Genomic DNA, 25008 nt, shown 5'->3' with positions numbered 1-25008 from the left:
TGAAGTACAGATATTGAGATGAAGCATTTAGAAACTTAAAGCAACTTGGAATAATTTTCTGTTGACTCTAATTTTAAAAATAGGGCTTGTATTTTATGTCGTTTATTTCATTTGTCCAGGAACTCATTTTTATTGTTTTTCAAAGTTACAGGCACTATACAATAGTCTGAAAATAAAAACTCAGTCCTTTACAACAGGTAGCTTGAGCAGTTATATTTTTATGCCTACTGCCCAGTCTTGGTCAATACTTAGGGAGAACTTGTATCTTTGCATTATCTCCATCTAGTGGCTAAAATTGGGCAATGCCAACTTTTACTGGATTCTTAGGCACGTTGCTCCAGAACAGGTTTTGGATTTACAGAACTGCACTGGTTCTTCTGTTTGTGTTAACTGTGAACCACAGAACTTGGTTCCCTAGCAAAAACAGATGAGGACATCTGTACATGAAACTTGAATTTTAAAGCAAGATTCTGATAGTTATGTTAAAAAAAACTCAAGATTTTCTATTGTTTCTATGAATATTAATAAATGAAGACATTCTGTGAAAGGAACAGACTCAGGTGGCTATAGCATGAAGAGCATAGTATTCATGTAAGTACTTCTTGAGAGTTTACTAAACCTGTCAACTGTACTTACAAGATGAAGTAGGGCTTAGGAACAGAGATGATTTCAATATGTTTTCAATGGGAGTTGGGAAACCATGACATGGCCAGGCAGGAATTTGCCAATTAAGTTTTGCGGACCTTTGGACTACTGTATAACTTAAATGTGATTGACACGTTTCTGTTAAGTTGTAAATTAATAAAATTTCCTCTACTTCCAAGAGAAACCATTTTGTTGATGTCTGAATTATGTAAGGGCTTTACAATAAATATATTCTTACTCATTAATTCTGGCTCAGTATTAGGTATATATACCCACAAAGTGACATCAAACACATTTTTGTAGGTATAGGAATACAGTCTAAAGGTGAAAATAACTACTAAGTAGTTGGAACCCTCACTCAAAATTGGCTCCTTCTTAGAAATCTGAAAAAAAAAATATTAGGAAGTTTCATCTAGTTCTATAATCTGCTCTGGTGGCACTTCATGAATTCTCTGGGACTGTAGTTCCTTTAAGATGATGACTATTTTTTTAAAAGGAATTGTAGGCATGTTATACAAAGAGCTAAGGCTCTAAAACTACACCATTTTTCCCTTTCACAGCCAAAGACAAATGGTTGGTGAAAGTTTGTTTCCAGCATTCCTTATCTTTACCCTTTATTGTCCAAGTACTGTCCTGCTCCCCAAACTTTGTTTTTCTCTCTCCTATTTAAAATGAGAGGATATTAATTATATATTCTTTTATTGGACTGATTATTCTAAGGATAAGCTCTTAATTCACTTAGAAGAAAAAGGTTTTGTGTCATTTTTTACTTATGACATATGTCCTTTTTAAAAGGAAAGTTGGGTGTCAGCAAACAAGTAAAACTTTTTGGCTGCTTGGTAACATTGAAACCAGCTCCACAGAGATTGCCGGTTGCTGCAGCCACTATGGAAGTTAAAAATAGAACCACCTGACAACCCAGGGATTTCACTTCTGGGTGTGTATCTGAAGAATTCCAGAACACTAATCTGAAAGGACACATGCACCCCCTGTGTTCATGGCAGCATTATTTACAATAGGCCACATACGGAAGCAAACTAAGTGTCCATCAACAGACAAGTAGATAAGTGGTGGTACATATATAACACAGTGGACTATGACTCAGCTGTAAAAACGAATGACCTCTTTAACATTTGGGACATTGATAGACTTAAAGGGTATTGTTATGTGAAGTGGAATAAGTCAGACAGACAAATGCCATATGATTTCACTTGTATGTAGAATCTAAAGAAGAAAAAAAAGAACGAAACAGAAACAGTTAGAAATCAAACTGCCAGATGAGAAGGAAGTTGGGGGACTGGGTGATAAGGTGAAGAGATTAACAAGTACAAATTGGTGGTCACGTGGGATGTAAAGTACAGCATACGGAATATGGTCAGTAATATTGTAGTCACTGGGTGTGGTGCCATGTGGGTAGTAGAATTACCAGGGAATCACTTGTTAATATAATTGTCTAATTGTTATGCTGCACACCTGAAACTAACTAAAAATAATACTGAATGTTAGCTGTAAATGATAAATAAAATTATCTTTCCCTGGAGCACTAGAATTAGCCCCCTTGCCTTTTCCAGATTCCAGAGGCTTGCTTTTCCTGGTTCCTGATCCCTCCTTCATCTTCAGATGGCAGCACAGCTGCTGCATAGCCTTTCATTTTGGCTTTTCAAGTTTAAAACTATTACAATAGCCTCTGGGCATTTTTATATAAAATAACTACAATGACCAATTTTTCTAAATCAAAGACATTTTGAAACCTTCTAAAGCTCTGTCTACAAATGAAGTCTGTTCTCGGACTATAGCATGGACTTTCTGGTGGTATTTTCTGCATTACCCTTTTGCCTTGTGTCTACACAGCCCAGATCAAGGGCTAAAATTCCAAAAAGTGGCCCATCGGTTAGTTATACAATCCTTATCATTTTAACTACAGTTGATACTGCTAATTCTTGAAAGGAAATAAGATTAGCCAAATTTTCCTTTTTTTTTTTTTTTTTTAAGGGTAGGAGTTCTGAATATTGAGTAATGATATAGTGGTAAGTGTACACTGTGGAAAAACCTTACAAAGTTTACTACAATAAATGTGAACATAATTTTATGAAGAACAAAATAAGTTCATTCATCTTAAAACAAAAAAAAAAAGCCCCACTTATAACTTGGGGCTGGACTCCATGCACAGACTGTTCCCAGCTATGTATGGGGGAAAGATTACTTACAGCTTCTTAAAGAACTTAGTTTAGGCTGAGCCTTCTTCATATCAACCCTGCCCTTTTCTCCTAAGCTTTTCTACATATATAAAAATTGTTCAAATGCAGTAAATTGATGTAATCTTAAATCATGCTGTTTTTTTCCCCTGGTAATATGTTAAGGCAGCCCAGATTACTAAGGTATTGAAGTTATTTTATGGAAGTAGTTAAAGATAGGAAGTGAAAATAATTTCAAAAGTTTAAATAAAAACTATTCTGATTGTATGGATGTAAATGGACATTTCTCTCTATAAACAGGCTAGCTGGGTTCAAGGGCCCTAAGAATTCTATTTCTAAATAAGCTGTTTTATAAATTCTTATTTTCAATGTAGAAATAACCTATTTTTTATTTTCAATTTAACAATTTTCTTTATAAAATTTGAAGAATTTACCTTTCATGGTCAATTTTTAATTACCTTGTCACTTGAGGCACCAGAACTTATTTCAAGAATAGATTGCATTTGCCGAACACAAAAGCCATTCTACTATAAAGATTATTTAATGTTAAATATTATATCCATCAAATATGGATTTGCAACTAAAACCATACATTTTTTAGTTTAACTTGTTTTAAAATCAATTAAGTACATATGTTAGGGTAGTTTTTTAAAAATTGTAATACAACAGCATTAATAACTACCTTTATTCTTAAACTGATAAAAGCATTTAACACATAGTTTACAGTATAAACAAGTGCTATACATTTTGCTTATAAAGTGACTTAAAATATTTCAAGCATTATATAATTCCATCTGTACAAAAAGTAAATTTCCAAATAAAGCTTTGGTTAGTAGAACTATGTACATCAAATCCCATTTTCCAAAAGTTGTGCAAGGAAAAAAGCTTCATTCACTAACACAGGTAGTTCTTAAACAATCAATCATTTTTTACTATTAGTAAGAGGGGGAAATAGTATAATAATTACTTTTAGTTTCCAAGTCTACACTATCCTTTTTTTCTTCTCATTTATATGTGGCTAGAGACCATCACTTTTAAAAAGCAAAAATTAGGTAGAAAAATCACTTTTTACTTTATTCTTAGGAAAGTAATCTATTTTAAAAATAGATGAAATCTGTAAGACTATTAGCTTCCATAACTACCAAAATGCTTTCTAAAAGTCTGAAGCATTAAAAAATTCACTGGGGTAAGTCACTCCTAATTTCCTGTAGGAGGGTAATATCTGCTAACGCTAGTACTCAGAATCCAAGTTTATATAATATCTAAAAAACCTAAATGTAGCCCCAAACTTAATATTTTTACAGATTCTACAATGTATGGATGACCTTCATTCATATGAAAAGTATTAAAAATGCTTAAATAATATAAAATATCAGTTTAACCAAATTAACAATCACAAAACTAGACATTGTTCTATTAAAATTTTCCAGTTCACTGAGCAATATTTACTCAAAAATATGATTATGAACTTAAAGATATTCTCTTTTAAATTTACAGTTTATGCTGAATTGTACACTGGTGTTTTAAAATTACTTTTGTAAAGCCTACTTACATAACTCTGTAATTCCAAAATGGAAAAATGAGCCATCACTAAAATTCACTGGAGACTAATATTCTTCCTTGGACATAGTTTTTAAATATTTTAAACTTCTATCTTTAATTATTTCAATTTAGCTTTTTAAAATAAACTTTTCAATTACTGTATAATACTTCAAAACTAGTTTAAGCAAAGATGAACAAAACCAAGAACTGGTAAAGCATTCCTACTTTACATATGATGCCTCAAGTGCCACACACAGAGTAACATGTTGCAGAAAATAATTTTTATGATTTAGCAGATTACAGAGCAAACCTTGAAGTTTATACAAAGCTAAACAATGCCTCCTTTCTATTGTTTACTTTCTTTTAATTTGATTTTGGCTGTTTATTAACCTACTATAACCACTGTGTGATCTGTATCAGATTCCTAAGTGTTCCAATTATGTTTATACCTCACTAACATCTCTGTAATATTTGAGAACATTCAACTAATTTGTTTTCATTAGATACGAAATATCCTACAGTTTTCTCACAAAATGCTCACTTTCCTGAGCTATATTAAACACCTTATAACAGGTGTATGTATAACTGAAGACCCTAAAATGTCAAGTTTACATTTTTAAAAAATGCATAGACGACGTTTTGGAAAACCTATTAGAACTCACTTCTTGTTCCTTCAAACTGTAAAATATTTAATCTTTATAACAGGTTATTATTTTCAAATTTGAACATTTAAAAAATTTTTCTGCAATATGGCTACTATTAGGCTAAAGAAATAGATGACATTTTCTAACCAAAAGTGATCCACTGGTCTTCCAATAAACAATACTATGTACTCAATGAAGATATTAAATTTCTGTGCCACAAAATAGAATTACATCAGAACTACAGGAAATAAATTTTTATTATAATACAATATGCTTAAAGTGAAGATGCTGTTCATCATTCCTTACATCTCTGGTCTTTACCACGTGGGCATCATGTCTGGAAACCACACCCTACCAAGATGCTTGGACACCTCCCAATGAATCTGCTCCAAGCTATACTTCTGGTCAGGAATTAATACTTCCTCCATAATGGATAACTGCGACAGGCGGCCACCACACATCTTCACAAACTCAACAAAGGCACTACAGGAGACTTCGCATTCCCCTAGTCCAATAGCTGACAAATTTTTGCAACGTTCTGCAATTCGAATTAACTCTTCATCAAGAGGCCGTAATCCATTAGCACACACTACTAGTTCCACTAGTCTAGGGCATGTCATTCCCACACGGCCAAGCACATCTTTGCTTACTGATCTCCCAAAGTAAAGATGGGTAGCAGGTGTTTCATACCGAAAGAATGGATCAAATTCTTCTTCATATAAAAAAAAATACATCACTAAGTTCACTTTGGGTGAATGTCTGATGAAAGCATCCCAGCTGCTCTTCTGAATAGTATGGAAGTGTGTCTGTCCAGGATTCTCACTGACGACATCAATGCGCAAATGTTCTAATCGAACATGTTTTTCAGAAGATAAAGCAAGCAGCAATTCATCACTTAACAAGTGGTAATTCAAGGCCAGTTCACGTAAGCCATGACATTGATCTGCCACACAAAGGATACCTTGGGAGAAAAGAAACCTATATTTACATATTTCTGTACAAATTCACCATCTGTTCAAAAATTTAATGAAGTACATGTCCCACAATAAAATATTACCATATTTCCCTTACACAAAGCTATGTAATTTAAAATGTAGTTGTATGGTGGAACTAACAGGAGGTAAGTCACAAATACTTAAAAATTTGTTACTAATTTTGTCTATAAGAAACTGAGACCAATTTAAATCGGATACCTTAAAAAGAAATAAAGCTCACTTATAAACTCAGAAAAATAAATTACTAACTACATATCATTTAAAATGATATAATCACTAAATTAAGCTTATCCCAGTAATATAGTACCATGTTTTTAAAAACCTGATTACCAACTTATAGGTTAAGCAAAAAATTATACAATCACTGCAACAAAGGCCAAAAGACACTTTTTGGAATTCAAGACCTAATCTTAATAAAATAAAGGTATAAACCATATAAAATATGATGTAACTAAATAAAACATTTGAAAAATAAAAAAGGATTTCCATCAAATTAGCAGAGTTTAACTGCTAATAGTATATAATAAGTTTGTCATTTTTATCAAAGGTAATTTACCCAATTCACATTAATGGAAATGTATATTATGACTTCAGCTCAAACACCCCCCCCAAAGCAGTTCCTCCAATGGTTCCAATGCTTAGGGCACTATGTTTCAAAACTGCCCTAGCGCCTAGTAGCAGATGATTTACCAAAGGTCAACATCTGATCTCCAAAGTGGCCTAGTAAGACACACCCTGAATATACTACTTGATAAGTGACCCATTCAAACCATTTCCATTTTGTGTTTAGCAACAAAGGACATACTATCTACTATTTATTGTACAACAATGATATCTCAAGTACTAGATATGTTATACTACAAATACTCAAAAAAGTTTACAAAGGTAAGTATTCTATTTTGAAGTTGAGGCAGCTAGCTAAAAAGCACAACTGGAATTCAAACAGACTAAGTGATGAGTGACTCTTAAGTTCATGAACATAACTACTGCGTAAGAAGTGACAATACTGAGGCCACCAATAAGCTGAAGGCTTTATAGTAGTGGGAGGAGAATACAAGCAACAGAGTCAGTGTAAAAGAATCACCAGGAGAGGGAATAAAAGACTCAAAGACGTCTGTGCTTCACCGCTCAGCCACTGCCAAGTATCTGTTCCACCCTGACCACCCAAGGTAACTTGGGCACATTTTCATTCTTTGCAATCTCACCAAGCCTGATATATAAAGGAAACAAAGGTGTGGGAAATGGTAACCAAAGATGCAACTAAAAGAAAGTTGGGGGCTTTCATTCAAAAACTAGTAGAACAGTGTGGCAGGCATTAATTCTAGAAGTGGCCCCTGTTGCAGGAACACAGATCTCTGGGAAGGGGCATTCTCATGCTCCTCCGCCCAGGTGTCGTCCCATGACTCAGGAGATGAGCTAATCTTGTCTCCGCCTTCGGCTCTAGGCTGTTAAGGCCACTGGGTCATGGAATCCTGGGAACAGCGAGTTCTGTTGTGTATGTACTCCATCTGCCTCCTTCTTAATAAAATCTTAAAATGGAGCTGGCATTGAGGATTAGTGGGTCTGCTTTGCTTCCCTGATAGGTGCTAGCTAAACCAGGAGTTACCCTGGCTGTATTTTACATATTAATGATACTTTGTAAGAATTCTTTCACGTGTAAAATTCTCCTATTGTTGGCTGGAATGTCACATCCCCTGTTCTAGTAACTTTTGAAATCTGAATAAAAGGACGATGAGGCTTCCTGCTCTCCACTGTTGGTCAGAGCAAGCCACAGTCCTCCATTCGTTACTAGCGGATTTATCTCAGCGTCCACAATTGTAAAAAAATAACACTTCAGGCCCCCAAGATTCTGCACCCTAATCCCTGGAACCTGTGAATGTGATAAGATACCACACCCATGACTATGTTGTATTATATAATAGCACAGTTGGCTTTAAAAGATTATGCAGGTGGTCCTAATGTAATCGCATAACACCTTTAAAAACTGAGTTTTCTCTGGCTGGTTGCAGAAGGGTGAATCAGAGAGCTTCAGAGCTCCTACAGCCAAGCAGAGAAGCCAGCTGAGCCATGCTATTAACTCTGACTTAGGGAACTGTGGTACTATGGGTGTTGGCTGCAAAATCTGTAGTTGTTAGCTGTGCAGTAACAGAAAACTAATACATAGTTACCAATGTTTAAATACTTAACACAAAGTAGTAAAGATAAAACTGGAAACTGTTACAACTCAATAACAAAAAGAAAATAACTTAATTAAACCACAGAAAAAGAATCTGAATAGGCGTCTCTCCAAAGAAGATACACAAATGGTCAAAAAGCACATGAAAAGACATCTGAGTCATCAAAAAACTACAAATCAAAACCACAATGAGGTACCTGTTCACAACCTCTAAGATAGCTATAATCAAAAAGACAGATAAGGAGTGTTGATGAGGATGTGGAAAAGCTGGAGCCTTCATACACCACTAGCGGAAATGTGAAATGGTACAGCTGCTTTGGAAAACAGTATGGCAGTTCCTCATATGGTTAAACAGAGTTACTATGATTTAGCAATTCCAACCATATGTCCATACAACAACTTGTTCATGAATTTTCATAGCAGCAAAGTTATAAGGTGGAAACAACCCAGATATTCACCAACTGATCCAAAGATAAATGTGGCATATCCATACAATGGTATATTATTGATAATAAAATGAAATATAATAGTGATACACGCTACAACATGGATGAACTCTGAAAACATCACACTAAGTGAAAGAAACCAGTCACAAAGGACCACATACAGTATGATTCCACTTGTACGAAATGTCCTGAAGACACACATTACAGAGATAGAAAGTACAATGATTAGCAGCTGCCTAGGGCTGGTTAGCATGAGGGTTCTGGAGGGTAACAGCAAAGACGTATGTGGTTTATTTGGGGAATAATAAAAATGTTCTAAAATTGATTGTAGTGATGGATGCCCTACTTTGTCAATATACTAAAAGCCGATATATTGTAAACTGGATGGTATATGAACTATATGTCGATAAAACTGTTACAAAACTGGCACAGGAGTCCATTGTTTGGGGGTATTATAAATTCATATAACTCATTTGGAAAAATAAAACACAGCAAGAATCATAAAAACGATCTGGATATTTTAACTTAGCTCTTCCACTTCTTAATAATTTGTCCTAATGAAGAAACTAACAGAAGCCAACTGCTATGTGCCATAGCAGAAATGTGGAAACAAGTGTGCAATCTTAAAAGAACTATAAGGCAAATATTGGCTCACCAACAAGACAGAAGACTAAGTAACTAAATGTTTATTAGTTCAGCTGATATTTAATGAGTGTCTTATATAGTACTGGTGCCAGGATGGTAACAATAAAACAGGAACAAAACATCCTTATCCTAATAAAAGGCAAGCAGATAATTAAACATGAATACTGTATGAGTCATAACAAGGGAATCAGGGAAGGTTTTCCAGAACTAACAGTGAGAACTACAGACTTAAAATGATCAAGCGAGGGCAAAAGGTGAGTGAAGGAGGAAAGTGAATGGTATTTCCTGTGTGAAGATCCAAACTGGAAGAAAACATAAGCATTCTAAAAACTAATGGAAGCTCAACACACAATATCCAAGTGACTATCTTAAAAAATGAAGCCCAACAGTCAGGCGTTTTGCCAGCCTCAGTAGGAAGTTTGGATCTTATCCCAAGCACAGTAAGTTTTGAAAGAAAACTGGAGAAAAAAATTCAGATTTTATATTTTAGAAATATTACTCTGGTTGTAGCATGGATCAGATTAGAGAATAGCAAGGCTGCAGGTCAGGAAATCAGCTGAGGGCACGGCACAAACGTGGGGCCTGGCCTAGAGCAGTAAGAGTGGAAATGAACACAGGTAGTCTTAGTTTGGGCTCCTTACAGAACTGGGTGGCTTAAAAAAATAAACATCTATTTCTTAACAGTTCCAGAAGCTAGAAATCCAAGATGGTGCCAGAATGGTCGGGTTTGGGTGAGGCCAGAACTCTCCTTACTTGCAGCTGGCCACCTTCTCACTGTCTTCACATGGTGGAAAGAGAGAGCATATTTCTTCTGTTCCTTCTTATAAGGACACTAATGTTAGAAGGACTTCACTCTCATGACTTAATTTTCTCCCAGTCCTCCTATAAACACCATCACATTGGGGATGAGGGCTTCAATGCAAGAATTGGGGAGGAGGGGGGAATAACACATTCATTCATTCATTCTACAGCATCAGAGATTCAAGGTGTATTTCAGTGATGGAGTCACCAGACCTCCCTGACCAAAAGGAAAGCAGGAAGTAAGGGTGGGAGGAACTGACAGTGTCTATCAGGTCCCTGACAACTGGATGAATGGCGCCATTCAATGAGACAGGAAAAAGGGGAAAGCAAGAGAGCTGGATGGGGGAAAAGGAAGTTCATTTGTCTGAAGTACCCATGAGACATTCTAGAGGCACTGGGCCACTGGCAGCTCAATACATAGCTCCAGAGTTCCAGAGACACCCAAAGTAGGAGGTATTAACATACAGAATGTAAGTGAAGCCACAGGTGATGACAGAGCCCAGAACATACACAGTTAAAAAAAGGACCCAATACATAACACAGTGAAACATCAAAATTTAAGGAATGAAAAGAAAAACCAGCAAAACAAACAAACAAAAAACAGAGTAGGAACAATCAGGGAGGAAGGAGAAAAATCAAGAGTATGATAGCAAAGAGCCAAGACATAAATCTTGGTCCCTAGAGGTCCAATAATAGACAATTATAAGGACTATATGAAATGGTAAAAAAGTTTGATAAGATGTTCAGTGAAGAAAGCACAATAGAAAATACACAAAAAATTTAAATTAAAGTCCTTTATGGTTATACTCTTGCATTAAAAAGTATTACAAGTGCTTCTTTCCTCCCTTCCCTTCCTAAACTAATCCAAGAGGCATTAAGTCAAACCAAACTTATACTCCATCAGAACTGATGCGTATATTTAGTAAAAATAAACGAACATGGGATGTACGGGGATAAGAAGAACAATGAGCTCGGTCTCACAGAGAAACCAGAGACCCAAAGGCTCTCAAACAGCGTGGTGAGTGCTACAAGTTCTGTTCGCAGTGCTATGGAAACAATATGGTATCTAAACAAGAGAGGAGGAGGAAACAGGAATAAAACCAGAATACCTGAGCTGAATTTTGGAAGCTGAGCTGGAGTTTTCTAGATGAAATGGGAAAAAAAGGTATTCCACAAGGTGCAGTGTACTGATGACACGCAGATATAGAGACCCGGGGTTACCTGGAGTTCAGCTAAAAGACGCATGTGAGTGAGCAGCAAACATGATTAAGGAGAAAGGTGGAGCCCAGGGTACAGAGGACCTTGCACACTATGAAGCTAAGAAGTATGAACCTTACTCTCACAGCAGACCTACACAGTAGAGAGTAAAATGTAATCAAGGTTACATAAGAAATAATGCCAAAGCCCACTCTTAATTCACATTATCATCTTTAGTATAATCTAGAAGTGGCAGAAGCTAGGAAAATATGAACATCCCTCAGAGTCCGTGGGTGACTGGTTCCAGGACACACACACAACCCCATCCAGCCCCACTCTCTCGTGCAGAAACCAAAATCCACAAATGCTCAAGTTCCTTATATAAAATGTACAGTATTTGCTTACAACTTATGCACATGCTCCCATGTACTTTAAATTGTATCCACTTTTAATACTTAATACAATCTAACAGCTCTTAAGTAGTTATTATCATTTAGGGAGTAAGTATTGTTTAGGGAGTAATGACAGGAACATAAAAAAGTCTGTACATGTTCAGTACAAGACGCAACCATCACAGGCCTAACTACATAGTACATATCAACAACATCGTATTTTTTGTTTCTGAGTATTTTCAATCCACGGTTGGTGGAATCCATGGATGCGGAACCCATGGAAATGGAGGGCCCACTGTACTGGAAGAGACCTAGCTGTTCTCATCAGCAAGACCCTCAGCGTGGGAAGACAGGAGAGAATGAGCAAGTAATTTCCACCAAGAGGGATTCATTGCAAGAAGGTGGGAAATGTTCTGTAAAGAGTTCAAGGATCTAATGCTGTCCCTTAAAACCAGGTTTCCCAAACAACGAGCCAAAAGATTGGGAGGAAATTCAATAGTAAGAGGTTGAGTCAGGGGTGAAGCATCGGAGTAACATGAGTACAGGTTTATACTTTACAATACAAACCATCTGACATTTAAATGATATCAAACTGAATAATGTTGAATGTTTAAGTTCAATATAAGGAGTTGGAAAGAGATTTCATAATGCTATTCCCCCTTCTGAAGGAACTCTTAGCTCCAAAACTCAACTTAGGAAAAGCATGACCTTGCAAAACGTGAGGCAACAACTTCAGTACAGCTCTCCCTCCTCTACATAGTCAGAGGAAAGCAGTTACGAGATCACACTGACTCAAAACCTACCTGCTAGCTCAACTACAATTAGAGAAAGGTCTATTTTACCTATAAGGGAAACCTTAGGCAGGCCTCACCTTGTCCTCTACTTTTATTTTTTAATTTATCTATTTTCTAGCACAGGGTGGACACAAATTTCCAAATAAGATTAGAAAATAAGTTGGAAGTGTCAATGCTACAGAATTTATTTTATTGTATTATGACATCAAACACTTTTATGTAAGTGATGAAATAATATTAATCCACCTTCAAGATTAGTGATCACAGTTTTTCTTAATTTGATAGACACATCAATACATTTTACTGAAATGTCACATGGCAAAAACACAACATACCTGCCGGAGACACGTGAGGACAGCTGCTCATTTTCAGCAGCTTGAGCGTGTCACTGTTGTTGGCCACTAGCACTTTGAGGGATGGGTCATCTACTGGGGTGTCGTCTATCTTAAGCGAGGACAAGGACTTGGAGTTTACAAACACAACGGTCAGCGCAGAGATGAAGTGAGACTGAAAAGCAAGAAAAATTAAACTTGTTTCACTTCCTACAAATAAGAATTGAGGGGGTTGTCATAGTAACACGTTTCACTTCAACCCTAGTGATATTATTTCATAACTTTTAGGGATAGCATCCCCTTCACTGCGTTGAAGTGCCTTTTTACCTTTGGGAGGAAAAAAAAAAAAAAAGACTTCAAGCCTCAGGATGAGTGTCTCTGTATCACAACAATCAATGATAAGTAGAGAGAGAATTCTGGAATCCAGGGTAGTAACTCTCAGACACTTCACATCACCTTATTTGGAAAGTCTACTCCAGTCTCTTATACCACACTAAACTGTATTATTTTTTGGCCTGATAGTAATGACCATTAAAATAGTAATAACGGCCCTGGCTGGGTGGCTCCGTTGATCTGAGCTTCGTCCCGTACAGCAAAAGGCTGCGGGTTTGATTCCCAGTCAGGGAACATACCTGGGTTATGGGGGTTCCATCCCCATTTAGAGCATGTTAGGGAGGCAACTTATCGATGTTTCTCTCTCCCCCTTCCTCTCTCTCTAAAATCAATTGAAATATGTACACATACATACATACACACATACACATTCTCAGGTGAGGATTAGAAAAATAACTGGTAACTATTAGCATAATAATTAAAATTTACAGTAACAGTCAACTCAGAAGCTATGAAAGACTCATTTGGAATATAGAAGCCCATACAAAATTTGATTCTAATCAATATGATACCTAAATAAAATTTCAAATTTAAAACTCCTTTAAATATGTTAAAGTATCTATAATATTTTCAAGCCTATTTTATTTTAATGCTTTTCCACAAATGTACCAATTAATATCAATCCATTTATTATACATATACTAAGTTATCAGATACAGAATCTGAACTAAAGGAACCACCACAGGGACACAGGAATTAAAAAGAACTATGAAGCCATAACCAACGGAAAAAGAATCCAGGAGAGTCAGGAAAGAGAGGCCAATACAAAGTCCAAGCCGACCCTCCACTTAGCTTTATAAATTTACTACAGCAGTGAAAAGGGAAGAGGGCAGGCTAATAGCCAAGAAAGTACAGTCAGCCACTGAACAACATGGGTTTGTCTGTGCAGGTCCACTTACATGTGGATTTTTTTTTAATTGAAAAACCTCAAATTTCATGAAAGTGGACCCTGTTGCCCAAATCAGTGTTCTTCATGAGTCAGTTATATTCTATCAACAGTTGGAAATCCTCATATGCTGAGGGCCTGAATTTTCGAATGCATGGGGATTCTTTTTCTGTACTGCAATTAAATAACTGGTTTACTACTTACATTCTAGTGAAGTAACTGTTTCACTATTTAAGTGTTAACACTTTCCTCCTACTATTTTCATATCAGATTCAATTATATCCCGTACACCCCCATTTCATCAGTGTACTCATGACTGCATCACTGCCTTCATTTTCCCATTTCCCTCAGATTTAGCTCTGCTCAAACACTTCTTCCATGTTCTGTTCGATTCTCTCAGGACTTCCAAAATAAAGCAACACCCTATTTCAATCACTACAAAAGCTGTAACAGGAAAAAAAATAAAAAAAAAGAACAGTATAAGCATCCTAGGCCCATTTATTTTATTAAATTTATTGAGATGACATTGGCTAATAGGGTCATATAGGCTTCAAGTGTACATTTCTATGATAAAAAATATGGAACGCTTCACAAATTTGCAGAGGCCATGCTAATCTTCTCTGTATCAACACAATTTTAGTGTATGTGCTGCCAAAGTGAGGACCTTGGGCCCATTTAATAAGAAGCAGTCCTAGGTACATCAGTAATTCCCAAACACAAACCTACTACATGTAGTACTAGTACTACAGTACTAGTACTATTGCACAATGATAACCCTGAGCAATAAAAAAAAGGAAATCATGTTCAACATACCTTTTAATATGGTGTATTTTACATATATGCCATGTGTCTTTGTTTTTTAACTATGGCATGTACATAAAAAAAAAAATTGATTAGGAACATTTCATTTCCCACATGATGATTGAACAAGGTGCTACTGAGTGCTTCTCAGAGTGAGGTCCTTGAATCATCTGAGGACTAGATTGCTCTCAGGAAGGGAACATTTGAAACAGGAATAGTAATCCAAAGTTCAGAAGTTCCTCAGATGATTTTTATGTACATTAAGTTTGAGAACTATAGTGATCTAATTCATGTACTTAGAATCTTAAAATGCTGAAATGAATAGAGATTCTCTTGCTTATTTCCCTCATTTTACATATGAGGAAAGAAACATTTTCTCTCAAATGTATATATGCAATGAATCTTTTTAAAATCAAATAAGACTGTGAAATTAACTGGTGATATATTTGTTACTGATATTCCATTAAACCACCTGGGTTATAATACACACTCAAGTTAGTACAACTTCTTCCTGATTCATCCTAGTAAATTAAACTGCTAAATGTTTTAAAGGGATGTTTACATTTTAGTTTATGGGGTGCTCTGAAAAAAATCTTTCAAATTATTGTTGGATACTAACCTACTAAACATTAGCTAACCTACTCAAGGGCCTTTATTAGTTGTCTTTCTAAAAAAATGCACCCTTCTTATAGTTATAACAGAATAATTATTAGAGACTATTTCTAATTACATGTAGGATCATCTCAGAACATAAACAGAAATCAATAAAATCTGTAAATTAATCCAAGCTGTACCGATATTAACTTTGCTTAAGAAGAAATCTTTTTTCTTTGATTTTAATTTCACCACTCTGCTCTGAAAGTCCAAGAAGATACATGTACATGTCTTTTTGTCTGAGACACTTGTTCCTCAGTTTGATTGCGTCTCTTTTAGGACTTCCTATAGAATTCTCTGCAAATTCATTCACTGTTCAACCTGACTCATGAAGAAGCACAAGGATAAAAAAGGGAAAGCTTAAAAAAAACCCTATTAATGTTCTATATAGTATTTGTTTTTCCATCATTCTACTACTTTTCTTACACTTCTTATTTTCAGTACAAGAAACTGGGAGGAATTCAGTGCATTTTTCAATAACAGCTAATAAAAACAACACACACACAGAGCAAGATACCTTTGGTAAATCCATAAAACTTGGCCGAGCAGTTGAAATAAGTCCCAGTGTTTTTAAAGAGCAGTTCACAAGCTGCGATAATATATCACAAGCTGCTTCAGCGGATTCTTTGCTGCTGTCCACCTTAGAAAAGAAAATAGCATTTACCCACGGATATATTTACATTACTCTGTGCATATCTTAACTTTACATAAGCAGTAACTAGTTTTTAGTCTACTGCATTATAATTTAAAGAATTGATATTGATTTTTCCAATCATCTACCATCACATATAACACCAGCCTTTCCTGAGTCACCCTGAAAAATTATAAAGGGAACAGTCAAGACTTAACCTTTATTATGATATATATTTAATGTTGAAAGAATTTGGCTTTAAGTTGATTTATTCTAAACTGACTACATAACCTAATGAAATGAACAAATTTATCTTTAAAAATCAATTATATATCTTGTAGTGGATCCAACTGGACATATAAATAGTGTCTATGGTATATGTTGTAAGACACAAGAAACTGAACAAGTATGTACTCAGAAGGTTCAAGTAAATCACAACCAGGGATTCATCATTAATGACCATGAAAAATGAATGTAAAGTAAAATGAGGGCCTCCAACCAGTCAAGCATGAAAACCTGAAACAAAGAGAAGTAGCTGCTCCTTTACACTCTTCTGCAGAGAAGCATCTTGGGAGAAACATAATGTGCTAAAAACCCCTCAAGGGCTCTTTTTTTTCCAAAAAGGAACTTGTTCCCTAAGACAAAAAGCATCTTAAACAGGAGTAGTTAAAAGTAATATCATTTCTTTAATTCCACACTGATGTACATTACCTTAACCCCAAAATGTTCTGAAGAGCTGGTTGTAAAACTGTTGCACTGATTTATATTAAAGGTTCAGAGCTGTTTATAACATCCGCTGGCTAAGTTTCTCTACACCAGTGGTTCACAAAGTGTAGTTCCTGGACCAGCAGCATCACCTGGAAACTTGTTAGAAATGCAAATTCTCATGCTCAGCCCAGGTCATCAAAATCAGAAACTTAGGGTGTGGAACCCAGAAATTTTTATCTCAACAAGCACTCTTGGTGGTCCTGATGGACACAAAGTTTGAGAACCACTGTTTAACACTAATAACTGACTATATTCCTCCTTGGCTGCAGTCAGTGGTGAATTAAACACAAATATTATCAGGAGAGCTCAGAAAAATAATGTGATGTAGCCCTTTCTGCAAATCAGAAATATTCCCTCAGCAAAATGAACAATAAAATAATAAAAATGTTTAAACTTCTAGGACATGTGGTTTTGAACAGGTTATACAAGTTGGACACAGCTCACAGGGCTGTAAAAGATGACACTGACCCAGCCAATCCACAGGATGGAAGTGGCCTTGTGACCTATAACATATTATACTCAACTTTTCACAGGATTTACACTATAACACTCGTTAGACAACTCAAAGATGACAAACTAAAGGAAAGTTCTTGAGTTTTCTGGAGGAGGAGGCGGGGGAGGGACAACACACGGGAAGTTCCTGGTTTTTGTTTCTTTGATCCTCCTACCATTCCCACATTCTTTTTCTCCCAGTTAGGGTTGCCAGGTAACATACAAGGTATCATGAATAAGTATTAAGTATGTTCCAAATAATGCAAGGGACATATTTACACGAAAATGTATTTGCCAGTTTTATGAATTCAGATGTACCTCTATTTTTATTTGCTAACCTGAGCAACCCCACCCTCAGTGGCCTAAGAGACTTTATGCATTTTTCTGGAAAGAAGGCCATAATATTCCCAACCATTCCCATCACAGGTTTCTCCTCCTCCTTGGACACATAGGGTTGAATAAGCCTGCCATCTCCACCAGAGAAGGAATGACATTCTCGGGAGCAGACAAGACTTTAGTGTTGGTGAGGAACTCTGGGTTAAGAATCACCGTTTTATCTAGGTTTAACTTTACCTGTTTAATAGATGCTACGCAGAGTTACATCAGGTATTCAGGTGTTACTTTTTAACAATAATTATCAGTGTAACAAATTTAGTAAACATGGCCACAGTCCATTAGTCATCCTCCAAACAAAACATTACAAACCTCTATACTCATACAAACCACTGTGACTCCTTAAACTATTCTGTACCTCTCAAAAAGCCACTCCCCCTTCATTTGTATCATTACTGCATGAATTCAATGCCCCTTCCAGCAATGAAAAGAAACAAACAGTTCTTTCTGGCATTCTTCCATTTATCTTCTTCTATTTCTAAAATATATTCATGAAAAACTTTTACATAAAATTTCTGTATTTCCCTTTTCTTTGAAGACTTCATATCACAGTCATCAATAAGCAAACTTAGTCCCTACTAGACAGAAATAACAAGTGTAAGTCAATCATAATATCCACATTAAAAAATTTTTCTTTTTCCTCAAATTGTTTGCAATAATTCAATGTGACTGACAGCTCTGGTCAATGATTTATGCTATTTAGTGATTGCTTCTGCTCTTAAGAAATTATTAATAATTACAATAAAATGGAGTAATTAAGATCAAATATAATTATTTGTCACAGCTTCTAAGGTATTAGAGATGATAATTCTAAATGTTTAAGCACTTACTCTAAAAACCAGTATTTCAAAGGTATGGGAAGATGTGTTGATTTAGAATACAACGGCCACTAAATCTGACTTGTTTTTTAAAAGAAAGATTTAAAGTTTACCTTGAAGCTGACATATTGTAGATGGTTTGAATGTCTTTTAATAATCTGTTTGATCAGCTCTGGATGTGTAGCTTTCAAATAAGATGTAGCTGGCTGATTCAGTTCAAATTCAAAACATCTCCACAAGTCAGGCATGTGAAATACCTGGTTCCAGTTGCGGCAAACTTGTGAAGCATGAGCCCGGTCAAGAAGAGGCAAATACTTAAATACTTGGAGAATAATGTCCTGAAGGAGATTACCCCAATCACAAGCCTGAGAATACTCATCTGAAGTCCTCAGTTTCTTGGATTCTTCTGCAGTATCTTCTTCTGAAGAACTGTGGTCACTATCTCTTCCTCCTCGTTTCATCCTATTTAGAAAAATGCATCATTTTTTTCATACTTAATTTCTGAACAGAAATAAATCCAAAATTCATTCTTCTGTCACTGAGATGTGTATATATGTATTTATAAACACAAACAAGCAGAAAGAACTGGACCAGTAATTACAAGAGCATATAAAAATAAAATATAATGAGAAAACACCAGTGGAGACCAACTGCCATTATAGAAGTCCTATACAGGTGTTTAAACATTTATATTTATACTGTACTACTTGGGGAAAAGTTTATCATGATTTTGAAACTAAACCAAGAACTTATATATTTTTAAAAAAATGTATTTGTTGATGTTAGAAAGAGAAAGGAAGGAGGTATGGGGGAGGGGAAGAGAGAGAGAGAGAGAGAGAGAGAGAGAGAGAGAGCGAGCTGTTGTTCTATTTATTTATGCATTCACTGGCTGATTCTTGTATGCCCCCTGACAGGGGATCGAACCTGCAACCTTGGTGAATCAGGACAATGCTCTAATCAAGTGAGCTACTCAACCAGGGCACCAAGTACTTACATTTTAAAAGTTGTAGTCAACTTAAAGAAAATCTACACTGACACTTTAAAGGTTTCTTATGACACCTAAGGACACCTGCTATATAGTACAGTAGTCCCTCTCTATATCCCACTTCACTTATCGCAGCCTCACTGTATCGTAGGATTTAAAAAAATATTATATTTAATTATTTATCGCGGATTTTTCACTATATCGTGGGATTTTGTGGTATTGTACAGTAAATACTAAAATAAATATAGGATTCCTACTTCGCAGATTTTCACCTATTGCAGCGGCGGGGGGTGGGGGGGGCTGTCTAGAATGTAATACCAGTGATAAGTGAGGGATCACTGTATTGAATTCTCGAATTCAAGGCAGACCAGGATCCCAGTAACCTCTAGAGAGAACCTGAATTAAGTAGCCAAGGGATCTTTTCACATTGAACAGTCTGTGATACGTGTTACCTATGTGTCACCATCAGATCCACTCTGCTAAAAATGTTCGAACTCATTCCTAAGTATTGTTTGGCCTGGAATGTGGTTTTTTCTTTCAACACACCGCTTACTGTTGAAATGTCTTCCCCAAACTGTATTTCTGAACGGTAAGTATGTGTTGATTACAGATATCTCTATTACTTTCATTCCTTTTATTTCTTTAAAAATGGTCTCTTTGTTACAAAATAGTAGTGTGGCTCTTGGAATCAAGCTCCTCACGTTTGAGTCTGGGATCTACTTCTCACTGGTTATGTAGCTTTGAACAAATTACTAAACCTCCCTGTGCTTCAGTTTATAAAACAAAGATAATAGCACATAGGGTTCTTGCGAGGAATTTAGTAGTACTAGGACTTTTGAAAGGAGATAGATTGTTGAACTCGGTTACAGTAAAGCAATCCAGTATTAAAGACATTAAAGTACATGACAATAGGAAAAATGATCCTGTTTTTGTGGGGGGAGTGCAAGAACACACATTTACATATGAGAAACACACTGGAAGTAGAGTCACCCCATAAATATAGTAACTAACTATAATAGTGAGTGGGATATTATATTAGCAGTGGGATTACAGGTGAATATTTTTGTGTGCCAATACGCTTCTCTGTATTTTACATTTATTTTAATGTCAATGAATTACAATGTAATCAGATTTTTAAAAGATTTTATGTTGCTTTTTTTTTGTAGAAATTAAATATTGCAGGCTCTAAACTAAATGAGGTAGCTTTGGACACTTAACAGTACCCCTATTTAGTTCAGAGCCTGCAATACGTTCCTTTTGTCTCTAGAGAGCAGTCTGGTGGTTTGGATTTGGAGTCACAGCTTTTGAAGAGGATGGCTTGTGCCTGGCTCCAACTCTCTTCTTGGCAAACTACCATGTAGGAATTTCTGATTCGTGTGTGGGATGGAGGAGGGGCAAATCATGAATCTTAACTGAATGTCTTTGCAGATTCTCTCTCTATCCAGGAGCTAGCAAAATTTGTGAAAAAGAATTGGGGGCTGGAGGGACACAGGATGGCAGAGGCCCTTGGTCATTGTGGCATTAAAATAAACCCAGGAGGTCTCAGAACATGTGCAGTAAGCTGCCTTTTCCTCATCGCTCCTACTTCCAGCCATGAGAGTTAAGTGAAGGAAATGATGTCTATTCTTTTGAGCAAGGGGAGGGGAAGGGAGAAACCAGAAAACAGAGGGGACGGCAAGAGCGTCGCTTTATGGAAGACTGAAACTTAGTGTGAACCTAAGAATGCATATTTTAAAGTATGTTTAGAGAAAAGGTAGTATAAACTACAATGTAACCTTTAACATAAAAAAAAAATCTCTCCCAATAATAATGTCCTACTAGAGGCTGAAATAACACTGTCATTATGACCCATTTTTCTGCTTTAACTTATCCTTGAAGGCTTACTTTAATTTTAGCATATAAAATTTGGGTCAAAGAACAAAGAGTTTGCTACCTAGGGCTTGTAATTTCTCTTCTGGCTATCTAAAACTCTTCAGAATTTTGAAATACAGATTCAGAAAAGAATGAAGACATCTTTATAATTTCTACTCCCTATTATAGAATGCTGATCGCCTGTTTCTGGAGAAAAGTCTTCTAAAACCAGAACTATTCAACTTCAGGATGAAATGATTCACCTTGGAGTATATGGACATATAAACAAAAATAAAATGACAGTCTCATTCACGCAATTATCTCTGGTTTACCGAGTCTAACAATAGATACTATTTTATTTTTTGTCTATTACAACCCTGTTTTAAATAAAGTATATTTTAATATCTTTCCAAGCTGAGGGGAGAGAAGAGCTGACATATTAAAAATAAGTATGCAACACTGAGGAGTAGAATCTCTTCATCTAGGCATGACTGTATGACCACCAAAGTATATTTGAAGCACTCACTGGTTTATAGCTAGCCAAACAAAATCTGTAATTTGTCATATGTAATGACTAATATGACTGTAATATGTCAGAATTATAGTATGTTTAGAAATAGAAAAAAACCTCGAAGGCCAATAAAAATGGTCTCCAGAACACAGTGGGCACATAACATTTTTAAGTATCAACTTATTTCCCAGATAACCTATTAATGCAAAAATGTAAATTACTTTCAAAAGTATCGTATTAAATCTACCAGCTCATGAAGCTCTGCTGTATCGAAGGTTAATGCAAAGCATCCACCCATCTGCAAAGAATCTACATCAAAGGACTAACTCCTAGTTTCAGTGCCACGGAAACACCTCTTGTATTTGAACAGAGGGGCAGGGATGGGAGCTGGCCGATCCATGTCAGAGAGACTCTGGAGAGCGCCAACACCAGGGCTCCTCCGGACCCCAGCAGTTCCGGGCGAGCTGCAACTTCTCCGAGCCCCAAAGAATGAAAGCAACTTAGGCCGCCAGAGCATTCGGTGGGGCCTCAGAGTCCTAAGAAGCACATTAATGAGCAGAGACTCGTTCGCAGCACAGCGAGCGGCAGAAGAGCAGCATTTCCACACCCTCTGCGAGGCGCAGTCCCGCGTGCTCATCAGATGCAGGGCCGGCGGGAACCCCTGGCTCTGCCTCCCTCCTTCAATTGGGCGCTTTGGGAGCACCGGGCTTGTGGCTCTTTCCAAAGCTCCTTTGTACTGGGCTCTAAAAAGCTCGTTCTGGCACCCCAGTTCCTTCCCACTGATGTTCTGCGTTGACAACTATCAATTAGCACGAATTCTTTGGCTGGAATGCAAGAATAAGCCCGTGGAAAGAGAGCGACTCTCGGTACGAGACGGGAGGAAAAGCGGGGTGGTGAAAATCTGCCTAGTGGTCATTTGTAGAGAACTGGGACTCGATGGCCTTTTTTACAGATATTTCAAGGATGGTAGGGGGGTAAAAAAAAAGGATCCGGTCCATTCGATTGAACACCATGAGCAAGAAAGGAATAGTCACCTCCCGTCTTAGCTCGGAGATGCAGGCCGGTCATCTAACGGGCTGCCCCCGGCCCCAGTCTGCAGCCCCACCTAAAGCGGCTGCTCGCGCCCCGGGCAGCAGCGAAGCCGCTCGTCCCAAGTTAGCCAAGTTTGCCACTGGGCGACGCGGCCGGGCGCCCCTTCCCCCCCGCCAAGGATTGGCTTTTCCTGACATTGCCCATGCGCCCCACCCCGGGGCCCCTTATTTCTCAAGCTGCGAGCTCGGCCCGGCGCGAGCCGCACGGTGCCTGTCACCAACGCCTGCCAGGGCAATAAAGCCAGGCAGCGGGCGCGGCGGAGTTGCGGGGTGGCTGCACGCGGCCCCAGCAGAACGCACCACGCCCTGTTGACATGTTTTGAAAGCAGGAAAGAGGGGCAACGCCCCCAGCAGGCTCCAAGGTCTGGGTGCCGCGCCCCCAGCCCCGCCCGGCGCTCCCGAGGGTCCGGTGTCGAGCGCCCGGGACCCGGCGCCGATACCAGGCCCGCCCGGCCGCCCACCGTTGTCGGCAGACCCTCCCTGGCCCCACTGTCGCAGCGGAGCTCCGGCTCTGGCTCTCCGCCGTTACCTGCTGCTGGGGGCGGCTTCCCCCACACACCACCCCGGGCTCCGGGGACGGCGGCGGCTCGTTCCGCGGTTCTCACATGAGGCCCCCGGGGCCCCGCGCTTCGGGCTCCCGCCGACTCGGCCCCCCGCGCTCCGCCCGCATCCGAGACGCTGGTCCCGCGGCGAGCGCCAATGCGGCTCCACCTTTGCGACTCTGGCTGCCCAAGGAGAAGCCTTCCGTCTCGGTCCCGCGCCGTCCGCGTCCTTCTCCCGGTAGCCTCGGTGCAGTAAGAGACTCTCCTCAGCGAGCTACTGCCGCCGCGTAGGTCCCTGCGCGTCGGCCCAAACACTGACTCCAAAATGGCGCCGGGGGCTGACGGCCGCGCGCTTTCACTGGCGCGTCCCCGCCCGAGGGGCGGGCGCGTGTCTGGGCGGTGCGCTCGCCGAGGGCGGGGAGGGCGGGAGTGGGCTACGCCCACGCACGAGTGCGTGCTGCCCGCGCAGCTGGGGGCTTCGTCTTCCGCTTTTAGAGCGTCAGTCGGCTGCCTTCTTTCCTGAGACGTCGCTACTTCTTTTAGGGATTTCTCGTTTTCAAGCCGAACTGGAAGGGGTGGAGATAGGTAGATGCCAAAGAGTCTATCCGCGGTCGAAACTGCAAAGTTTAGGGAGGTGGAGCAGAGAGAGGAAACCAGGGAGTGTCTGTCCCTGGAGCCTGTGCTCCGTTCGAGGGCAGAGGCATAAACAAGACGTGTGGGCAGCTGACACACCCCCGCGCGGCGGGGCGCGGCCTCGGGTGGCCACGCCTGCTGCGGCCGCGGAACCCGGGAGCCAGTACGGGCTCCGAAAATACAACACCTTGTGTACACAAGGTGTAGTTAACGACTGCATGGAAATACGCCAGAATGGTGACAGTGTTAACGGTGGGGTTAGAGGCGAGTTACTACTTTTTAAAAACCTTTGTAAAGTGGATTTAGACTCCTCAAATTTGTAAATAACGTTCTGCAACCCCATAAGGAAGGTGTAAAGGAGTAGAAAATGGTTCTTTAGAAGAAACCCTCGGCTGAAGCCTTTTGTAAATGGAGGCATTTTTGTAACTGCTACCTACTTAACTTGTTTAAATAGTTTGGATTTTGGGATACTGGATTTTCTTCAAAGTTAGAATGTCCTTAGGTGCAAAATCATAACTTGAATCATGGCGCCGCCCTCAAAATGAAAAAGAAAGTATTTTCCATCTTAAAGGTGTCTTCTCAACCATTTGTCCCACGTGTGAGTGGCTGGAAGACAGTGATGCCCAGGGTACCCCCTCTTCCACTGCCCCGCCAAATTGAGCAAGGAGGCTATGTATGTAAATTTACATTCAGATTCATTGTGGGACAATGACAGGGTGGCCTTTTGGGACCTATCTCATCATCAAGTCAAACTG

General features: G+C 38.4%; 1 protein-coding gene and 1 pseudogene across 1 annotated transcript; both read right to left on the bottom strand.

The window, feature by feature from the left end:
* Nucleotides 1-5265: 5265 nt before the first annotated feature.
* Nucleotides 5266-23889, bottom strand: FBXL3 (F-box and leucine rich repeat protein 3). The gene is made up of 5 exons (XM_090258477.1): nucleotides 23608-23889; nucleotides 18754-19102; nucleotides 16056-16178; nucleotides 12808-12979; nucleotides 5266-5987 (listed from the first exon to the last, which is right to left on the bottom strand). The coding sequence occupies exons 2-5, from the start codon at nucleotides 19099-19101 to the stop codon at nucleotides 5344-5346; spliced, it is 1287 nt and encodes a 428-aa protein (XP_090114603.1). The 5' UTR covers nucleotide 19102; nucleotides 23608-23889; the 3' UTR covers nucleotides 5266-5343.
* LOC149995920 (U6 spliceosomal RNA) lies at nucleotides 14656-14747 on the bottom strand (annotated as a pseudogene).
* Nucleotides 23890-25008: the final 1119 nt, after the last annotated feature.

This window comes from Furipterus horrens, unplaced genomic scaffold (genome assembly GCF_987537825.1).
Source record: "Furipterus horrens unplaced genomic scaffold, mFurHor1.1.pri manual_scaffold_12, whole genome shotgun sequence".
Classification (NCBI taxonomy): domain Eukaryota; kingdom Metazoa; phylum Chordata; class Mammalia; order Chiroptera; family Furipteridae; genus Furipterus; species Furipterus horrens.
Note: the sequence above shows the minus strand (reverse complement) of the source record. Positions and strands in the feature narration are given on the sequence as shown.

Bases quoted from the DNA above. Each gene is read 5' to 3' on its own strand.
- FBXL3 (XM_090258477.1), bottom strand. From the start codon at position 19,101: ATGAAACGAGGAGGAAGAGATAGTGACCACAGTTCTTCAGAAGAAGAT. The intron at 16,179-18,753 runs GTAAACTTTAAA...TTCTTTTCTAAG, and splicing joins TACAATATGTCAGCTTCAAG to GTGGACAGCAGCAAAGAATC. The intron at 5,988-12,807 runs GTATGTTGTGTT...TTTTCTCCCAAG, and splicing joins TCCTCACGTGTCTCCGGCAG to GTATCCTTTGTGTGGCAGAT.